The sequence below is a fragment of the Suricata suricatta genome, chromosome 10 (genome assembly GCF_006229205.1).
Source record: "Suricata suricatta isolate VVHF042 chromosome 10, meerkat_22Aug2017_6uvM2_HiC, whole genome shotgun sequence".
NCBI lineage: Eukaryota > Metazoa > Chordata > Mammalia > Carnivora > Herpestidae > Suricata > Suricata suricatta.
In genome coordinates this window covers 75,204,968-75,215,077 of record NC_043709.1, presented here as the reverse complement: position 1 = coordinate 75,215,077, position 10,110 = coordinate 75,204,968, and the positions used below count along the sequence as shown (strand labels likewise).

General features: G+C 39.2%; 1 protein-coding gene across 1 annotated transcript in view; it reads left to right on the top strand.

The window, feature by feature from the left end:
* The window catches only part of BICD1 (BICD cargo adaptor 1), a 225,426-nt gene that overhangs the window by 156,876 nt on the left and 58,440 nt on the right, over positions 1-10,110 (top strand). Inside the window, exon 3 of the mRNA XM_029955516.1 lies at positions 5,490-5,642. Within this exon, the coding sequence (XP_029811376.1) occupies positions 5,490-5,642 (153 nt within the window). The remainder of the gene's footprint in view (positions 1-5,489; positions 5,643-10,110) is intronic.

Sequence of the window (10,110 nt, the reverse complement as noted above, 5' to 3'; positions counted from 1 at the left end):
GGTCCCATGGATCTGTCATTTAGGGGCCCCATCCTTCTTGCCTTGCAGAAGAGAAACTCAGAGACTTGTGCGTATGGAATCCTCAAGTAAAGCATGCGCTTGTCCTAAGGCATGCAGAGTTGGGGCCGTGCAGGCGGCAATGTCAGTGGGTTCCCTTGGGTTAAAGTAGGTCACCCCTTTTCCTCTCTGTTCCCCACCCCTATACTTTCCTCGGCTACCCAATGCCAGGGATTGGGCACAGAATTCTTGGCCAGAAAGAGGCAAAGAGAACAATGGTCCGTGACTCTTACCAACTGAGAGAAGTATTACTTTTTGGCAAGGGAAGGAAAATAAGCAAACTGCCTGGTGGTGGCGACTCTGTGACAGAGAAGCGAGAAATACCCCATCGGTTCCCCCTTTGCAGCTTTTTCCACTCAAACGAGAGCAGCTGTCTTCCTTTACTCTGTTCCCAGATCAGAAGTTCTTACTTTGACTATCCGAATTAATCCTACTTATAACTTTATAAGCCACATCACTAACTCTCACATTAACATTGTCATAAATGTCTTTTCTTCTTACAGCTCGATTTAGGTGCCTTTATCCTAACTCCTCCCCCCTCTTCATTTCTTATGTCAGTCATCCTAGCTGCAGTGTCCCTCTATATTCCTAGCTCTCTCACGTTGACTCTTGGAGTGGCTGCTCAAGTTCATTCTGGGACTCTCTCTTCTTACAGCCCACCCTCCCCGCTCTAAGCAGGGCCACTTGTCAAACTGAAGTCTGATCACATGGCTGCTTTGCCTAAGAGACTTCGATGTTTCATTCCCCAGATTCCTTTGTTTAACATAGAATTTGCTGCAAAATTGTCTCAAGTTACTTTGCTCCAATCACACCAAGCTGCACTATTTTCTAACCTGCAGCCCCTTTAAGGACTTGAAATGTTCTAAGCACTGAGAACATTTTGGTTCGAACTCCATCTCATAGATTAACAACACTGGTCTTTAATTTAACATTTAATTGTATGGAATAATACTGCACTTAGACCTAAACTGAAAATAATTGACTATTTTCTAGATTTTTGTGAATTTCTCTTTTAATCCCTCTGTCAGAGCTCTATCTTTACTGATTCCCTCTTTAATGGCCCAATCTGACCATTGGGTATGACAACACAAATATGACTCTGCTTTTGTTTCCAAATTTTACTTCTGACTGGAAGGGCTGTCCTCTTTATCGATTTAGTTAACTCTGTGTGTCCTTCAAGATCTGCTCAAATGTAACTTCCTTTGTAAGGCTTTCGCTGACTCAACCAGTAGTAATTGACTGCTCAGCCTTGTTGGTATGAGCCTCTGTAACAACACTTGTTATGTTGTGTTATGGTAAATTCTCTGTGTGTCTGGCATCTCTGCTCCTTTCCCCTTGTTACATTATTAAATCCTTACAATTACTACATAACGTTAAGTATTATGATCCCCATTTTACAGATGAGTAAACTAGAGGTTCTATCTCCCTTCTCACACAAGCTATTATAAAGACCTAATGTGACAGTGAATATAACTTATAAAAGATTAAGAGCTATAGAACTGGAAGGCATTATTTTTTACACATTTGTGGTAACAAATGCTTATATTTTCTTCTGACCAATAATAGAAGGAATGTATTATTTGCACATAAAGAAATCCTCCCCTGCTCATGCTCTGTCTCTCTCTCAAAAGTAAATGTGTGGTTTTTTTTAAAGGTTTTAAAAAATTCAAAAAACAAGGACTTCTAGCAAAATACATAAGACCAAGGGCACCTGGGTGGCTCAGTCAGTCATGGGTCTGACTTCTGTTCAGGTCATGAGCTCATGGTTCATGAGTTTGAACCCTGCATCAGGTGCACTGCTCTCCGAGTGGAGACTGCTTGGAATCCTCTGTCTCCCTCTCTCTCTGCTCCTCCCCTGCACACACATGTTCTCTCTCCCTCTCTCTCTCTCAAAAATAAATAAACATTAAAAAGAATACAGAAGATGAGTTTTCCTCCTTCGGGCTTTATGTCTGTTTCATTGTTAGCTAGTCTTTCAATTTACCCTGTCTCCCAGTGCAGCTCCTCCTTTTTCTTAATTAGCATCAGGAGTTTTCATTAGCCATTTTATGAGTTGTTTGTTGGTGATCCTCATTAGCTTTACTGTGGACTTAAATTTGTTTGACATTTACCATCTTACTGTATAAGGTTTTATGGTTAATTCCCAGTGTATACAAGCTAGGCTTCTAGTCATTACATTTTTTTTTTTACAATGTCTACATTCACATTTTATAACATCTCTTCTATCAACATTTTTCTTTACAATTTTATATAAATGACTGGCCTTCAGTTTATCAGACTTCTTCACATCTTTATGTAGGTAAATATGGAAGATTAAATAAATATATATCACTTAGTTAATGGTATGTTTTTCAAGAAATAGAAAAATATTATTTCAAGGCCTCATGTTCTGCAAAATATAAGAATTTAATGAAGTATTATAATTTGTCTTTATAGCTAAACTCTGCTATTTTTCATTCTTTACTTATTGAGCATGTGTGCACAAAGTATCGTCCAAGGATCAGGGAATAAAGTAACATTTCTGCCTCCAGGTTGCTGGACTATATAGTGAAGAAGAATTATAACAGGTCTAGTTATTCCACAGATTTAGGTATGTTTTATTTCAATGAGTGTCATTCCTCCTTCGGTCCCCACTCAAACAATGCAAGACCAAAAGCCATCATCACAGCAATGATATTCTTTAAATTTTGAGTTACCCTATTTGTATTCCTGTTTTGTTGTTCATTCCATGGTTATAAGGGCCTAAAATTTGCCAGGGATTAGGGACACGTCGATAAACAATACAGAAAAGGTTCATTAAGTTCAGATGAAAAAGGAAATTTAATGTCAAAAGTATAAAAGGCGAGTGAATGATTTCAAGTAATGATTAGGGCTGTTCTTTCAGCGGTAATTTTTTGAGCACCTACCAGATGATAAATGCTGATGGATAAAGTAAATCACATAGGGTGAAGGGAGGGGAGGGCCAGAGAGCTGTCTTTTTTGCTGTTTAGTGAAGGTCCCTCTGAGGAGATGACATTTGAATTGAGACCTAAATGACAAGTAGGAGCAGAAGAGTTTTTTGACGTGGGTCTTCAGAGTGTGGATAGAATTCAGGATACTTGATGGGAAGCTTGGGTGGAAAAAATAACTACATTTCTGTGTTCACTAAAATCAGGCTGAAATTTAACATGGTCTTCCAAGTGAATGCAGGCATCAAACCTCAGTAGTATTAGCATGACCTGTTATTTTTTGATCAGTATTTTCATACCAAATCTTCGTTCTTGCAGGTATTTTGAAATATCGTCATTGCCTTGAAATTATGGTATTTCTTAGATGTGCCACTAAATCTGATTATTACCCTGTGTTAATAAAGGAGCACTCGTAGGTACTGTGTCAGTTGGCATTACTGTGGAATCACACCAGCATTTAGAGGCTTTAAAGAGCTCTCTGTGATTTTGTGGATCAGTCATTTGGGTTGTTCTCAGCTGAGCAGTTCTTACGGACTTGCTTGTAGTCACTCATGTGGTTGCTTGTCGCCTGGTGGCTCAACGGAGCAGGACAGTCCCCAGAGTCTCCCTCTGTGCTTGGCAGCTGATGCTGACTGTGGGCTGGACCGCACGGCTCCTACAGGAGCCTTACACAGTGGCAGCGTCCCAGGAGAGCTGCCACGGCTTCCTGAGGCTCAGGCTCAGAAATCCCACCTCACTCCCATCACCTTCTGTGGTCAAAGCAAGCCGGAGGCCAGCTCAGAGTCAGCTTGAGAGGAGACTGCACAGGGAAGTATGATCAACTGGGGACCATTACTATAATAAGTGACCTGATTACCATATTGTAATTTAAAAAATATTATATTAATTTAATTTTAATAATCAGTATCCTTTGTTATCCTGTCAAAGCATAAGCTTTTTTTTCCCGCCTCTCTTTGCCTGAGCCAAAGAATTAAACATAAGACATATTATATAAGACATATGTAAGCTATAAGACAGATTAACAAGAAGAAAGCATACAAATTCACTTTTTTAATGTATATGCAGGAGGCTTTAGAAGGAAAATGAGGACCCAAAGAAGCCATTAGGCCCCAAAACTTATAAACCTTTTTACAAAAGATGATAAAATGTGGGGATGTGACAAGATATGATAAATTGGGCTAGGGGCCATACATTGTGGAAGAGTGACTAGGAAATGTATGGAGGAACAATGGAATATCAGGGTTATTTTAGTGGATTTGTTTGCACAGGTCCATTTTGGTGCCGACACTGTGCTAATAAGAATGTTCTTCTCTTCCAGTACAGGGAGCGCACCCTTCTCAGGGGCAATTCCGTGTCCTGCTCTTAGGCAGAAAGGGAGAGGGCAGAGAGCCCTTCCCTGCAATGGCTGTTTCTTAAGGGCCTGCAGCTCAAAATAATCAGTAGGCAAAGTAGCATTTTGGGGGTGGCATGCTCTGAACCCTTTCACTTCCCTTTAAAATATTATTCTGAGGACAGCTTCATCACCTTCAACATGTTGTCAAAGAGGGCCATGGCACAAATGCGGTTAAGAACCCCTGATCTGGGGGCACCTGGGTGGCTCAGTCTGTTGAGCCTCCAACTTCAGCTCAGGTCATGATGTCATGTTCTGTGGGTTCAAGTCCTGTGTCAGGCTCTGTGCTGACAGCTTGGAGCCTGGACCTGCTTCAGATTCTGTGTCTCCCTCTCTCTGCCTCTACCCTGATCAATCAATCTCTCTCTCTCTCTCTCTCTCTCTCTCTCTCTCTCAAAAAAATAAATAAATAGTGGAGGCGGGGGGAAGAACCCTTGATCTGGAAGCAAGAAGTTCTGGTAGGGAAAGTGCAAAGGGCTCAAGGCAGGATAAGCTGGCAAGTCCATCATGGTTGGGAGGCATGAGGAAAGCTACTGAGGCTGCAGTGAATGACCAAGGACTGGACAGAGGCAGGTCAGACCACGTGGCTTATTGGGAAACGTGTGGATGGACAGCCCCCATCCCCCTTGAAGTGTGGAAAGTTGGTACTGTATGTGTACTAACCTGTAATTTTCTTTTATATTTCATATATATCATGGCTATATTTCTCTTTCAGTGTATAAAGTTCCTCTCTTTTCTCATTTTTTAAAATAATTTTATAGTGCTCAATTTAGCAGATGCCTGATTCTTTATTGCATTTTTCCCTGATAGCAAACATTTACACTCTTTCCAATTCTTTGTGTAAATATACGTGGATTTATTTTTCTCTATGAAAATAGATTTAAGAGTGATTTTTCAGTGTAGAATTGCTGGATCTTGTGTATGTGCTTTAAAAGTTTTGACAAATATCACTACATTGCCATCTGTAAAAAGGTGTTACTGATACACATTCTATGAGATAATTTATTATTGTTATCTTTAACCACCAAGGTATCTGCACTTTGTAAAACCTAGCATAAGAAAGTTTATGTTGACTATGTATTCTGTTGTTTCAGAACAATGAGATGGTGGAGCTACAGAGAATACGGATGAAGGATGAAATCCGAGAATATAAATTCCGAGAAGCCCGCCTCCTTCAGGACTACACTGAGCTGGAAGAAGAAAATATCACATTGCAGAAACTCGTGTCCACATTAAAGCAGAACCAGGTGAGGTTCAAAAAGGTTTTTAGTTACACTCTGGATGGATCCACATCTTCTCACCACTGAATGCCGGCGTCCAGCTCCAGTGGTCCAGGGTCCCTGAAGGACGGACGGTGTGAGCACAAGCGAGATGAGAGAGCCGCAGGTTTCTTTCTGATCACCAGGCAGACATCTCTGTCCTGTTGATTTTGGTGTCATTATTTATAGGTCAAGCCATAACATGACATCAGAAAATAAATATTTTACAGTGGCCAATTTTTTGTGATAAGATGCTTTTTTCAGCAAGAGTGCAGAAACAGGTTTTTCAGAAGTATTCTTGTAGGACCATTTCATTCATTCTTGGGATCAGTCCCCCAGACTAAGAAAGTAACAAATGTATCTTATATTGCACAAGTTGGTCTTTTGACAATATTTATGACTTTATTTTTAATTAACAAGTTACAACCGAGTCATGTAATGTACTTACAGTGAGGTTGAGTAAATCTTATAACCAAGAGAATAACAGGATGTTTTTAGTAAAAAAAAAAAAAAAAACAAAAAACCAGGATAACATACACATTATTTAAGTTAGTAGTGCTAGAATTAAAACATAGGTTAAGTTGTATATAGATAGGCTAGGAGTTATTTTACCTAGCTCATTAACCACAAGAGAAGGAATGCTTGTTAACAAGTTGCTTGAGCAAGCCCCTTCCTTTTTTTTTTTTTTCTTGACGTAAGCACAGTGGGGGCCCTATGTGCGTAGCCTTGCACCTGGGTTTCTATTTCTTATCCATTCTCATAACAGAGGTCAGTACAAGGTGGGTATTTGTAGAATGTGGACCTTGGGAAGGGACTTACGTTCTGTCCTTGCTTTCCATTTCTTATTTCCAAATTAGGCCCCTCTTCTCTGGTCCATACTTATATGCAAGTCTTGTGTATTTAACTCCTTCATACTCTATGTTGCACATCTACCTATTGGGACCTATTGGAAGAGTCTTCTGACGAACTTCTATAGTGCTTTGATCTAAAAATCTCCTTTGTATGGTAGGAGTATGCTCCTTCTCATGAGGTATCAGTGTCGGGAATATTGGTCTGATTTGGAATATTGTGAGGCCTAATCAGTACCAGCAGGCTCATTCTCAACATGAGCCAGTAGCAGAAGGAGATGCCAGTTTCACTTCTCATGGCAGGAGCTGTGCAGACGCTGCTATTTCCTCCCTGTGACTATGTCATCCAGCGAGGCCGGTGCGGCTCCCGGCAACTGAGGTTAAATCTTTTCTTTATTTTTTTAGAAAGGAACTTGTCCGAATTTGCCTTAATCTTCCTACATTATTTATGTGCTGGTATTTCCCAACCGTCCTCCTATTTCAGCTAACCTTTAAAAGTCAAACCTAGAAGGATAATTTACACTAAAGCTTTGTTGGATAAGAAGCAGAATCAGTTTATCCTTTGGTCATGTGTTAACTTATTTTAGGCAGAATTGAAATCAGTTTAACCTGACAACTTCTCATTAAGAGCAATCCCTTCTCTCTCTCTCTTTCTGTAAATTGCTTTCAAATCATACAGGGAAAGGAACTATGAAATATAAATCAATAAGAATAAAATTATAAGATAGAGATATCTGATTTTTTTTTCAGCTGTAACCTGACCAGAAACATTGCACATGGACATTTAAATAATTTTTTTTGGTAGTGAGGGTTAGATAGCTTAATTGCTTAATTTTCCTGCTTGGTTTGCTTATGGTATGTTACAGTAAGTAACAAAAGTAAGTAACTTAGTAAGTAAGCTTAGAGGCCAGCCCAGGTGTATGCTGCTATTCCTCCTCCCTTCCCAAGCTGGTATCTCTATCCAAAATTATTTTTGGGTTTGATAGATACAAGGGTTGAGAAGGGAAAGAAAGAATCCAGAAGGGGAAAAAAATCTATGTATTGACACAATAGAAATTTGATTCCTGATCACTACTACTTCCCCCAGCTTTGGAGTTCTGGGGAAACAAAGTACCTACCAGGGAGCTCAGGGGGTGCTACCAGGACATCCTCCTCTGTTGTTACCTCAACCCTTCCCCTTTAAGCACTGACTCCCTGTGTGTGTGTTTAGAGGCTCTGGTGAGCATCCCAGGTCTCAGTCTGGCTGGGGTCAGTGAGCTCACGGTGAAGAAAATCAGTCTGAGAAGAAATTTTAAGTATGTTCTGAGAAATTTCTTAAGAAGGGTATTTGTTTGTTTGTTTGTTTGGTGTTTTGGTCACTGATGAAGAATACAGAAGACTTGAAGCAAATTTACTTGAAGTGCAGATGTTTACTGCACAGTGGCCATTATCTCCAGTTCCTATAAAACCTCTCTGCTCTCCGCAGAGGCCGGAGCGCGGCCAGACAGCCTTCCTGTAACCTCCCATCCCTGCGTGTGGTAGACTGAGTTACTCAGGAGGTTAATTTAGACCAGTATTAGGTATTCTTGAAAGTCTGCCAACGTATCCTATAACTATTCATTAACCCCGATGCCGTTTCTGTGGGAATCTGTACTATCAGTCTGGCTGATTACTGTTTATGGTTTATCCATGCCCTTCCACCAGTAATTGAAATATGGAAATCAAATGCTTAACTCATAAGTTTGAAAAAAGACAAAACAAACAAATGGGGAAATGTACACATCTCTTTAATTTTATTTTCTAGATGCAATATGGTAATTTCCCCAATTAAGTGTCTAATTAATTAACTTGAAATCATTTTCTGCACAAAGGGCCATTCTGGCTTATTCCCTGACAAATGGATACAGTGTAGTGTTGTAAGTCTCTCCCAATTAAGAAAATGCTGTGTTTAGCTTTTTGGGTTTTTTTCCCCTCCTGTTGGCCTTTTATTGCCAAGAGTTAGAATCCATCCTCAACTCTCTTTCCAATTAATGGAGTATTAAGTATAATATTTTATGTACACGTGCAACAGGGTTTTCTTTCCAAAGAGATGACAGTGCTGGCTTTCAATCTCATAACCAGTCTGGATGTTGCTTTGTACCAAAGATCCCTACAAAGAATATAGCCCACAGCCTGGGTGTTGACATTTCTCTGAGTAGGTAAGCTAGTAGCATTTTAAAATGCTTAGTTCAAAGAACTAGAAGATTCTTTTTTCCTGAAGTTCTATTTTTTTAACTACTTATTGATTATTTTATAAATAACTTTTGTTTAAATAGCACTTCTTATTCTCTATATAGTTCCTATATATTACTTTGTTTATTTTCCATCCCCCTCAACCATAATATAGCACCTAGTATAGAGCCTGTCCCATAGAAGGCATTGAATAGACATCTGTGCAAGGAATGAGTAAGTTGTTTCTTTCTTTCTCTTCTATTCACTCTTTTTAGCTTAGAAAGAAAATTATGATTTCATATTATTATAATTAACCAAACCAAGTTTTATTGTTTTATTTATTTTATAAATATGAAATATATGGGAACAACAGAGAGGCGACTGAAGTTTTTATTCTGTGTGCTGATTTAGTTCCATGTACAAAATAAAATCAGGTCAAGTCTTATAAATATGATTTATACCTTGATACGTTTTAAAAATAAAATATCTGAAAGAAGGTATTTCTTTCATAAGAGAGGTCCCACAAAGAGAGATCAAGCCAACTGTCAATTTCCTATCAGAAAAATTCATTGATGAAGCAAAGCTATTTATTGGACCCGTCCCAGTAAGAGACCACCCACAATGACAAAGCCTCAGTAATGTCTAAAACGGGAGGTTTAGGGAAAGGGTGTTTTACATGGTGTGGACTGGGTTTTACATGGTGTGGAACTGGTTGGGATAGACTGAGTCTATGACGTAATGGCTGTCAGTTAGGAGGCCCAACAGAGCAAGGGTCCTGACATGGGTCTCATCTTCTAGGACCAAGTATTTTTCCACAAGCAGCCAAGTTTTTTAAACCTTGTCTCAGTGTTGGGTAACATAGAATTAATAGAAAAATTTGCCTGGTCCCAGTATTACCTAACAGGGCAGGGAATTATGTTAGCTTCAATTTCTAGAGGTGTCCAGGTAGGAAGGGGGGAGAAGTAATAAGTCTGTGTCCCTGATATCTCACATGCTAAGCTAAAGCCCTCAATATTTGGTATCTAACCTTTGAAACCCCTGTTTAAAATTAATAATTCAATCATACTTCTATTATGAAGAACATTTCCTCCTGGGATATATTTCTATATCAGGAAATAATATCATAAGAGACCTAGGGAATGTATTCAATTCAGTTTTATTTCATTTAACCAGTGTTTCAGGAGTACCTTTCTATGAGGTCATGTACTTTTTAAGGACAAAAGATATGGTCACTGGCTTAAAGAATTTATAGTCCCAGTAGGGAAGGCAGCAATAAATTCATAGCCATCCACGTAATTACATATTGAAGCTTTGTGTTAGATTTGGCAATACAGGGCCAGATTAAGATTTTTAGAGTTCCTGAACTCTGAATTATGATACTTACCCCCAAGCCTCTTGTAGTTAAAAATCAAAAAGTT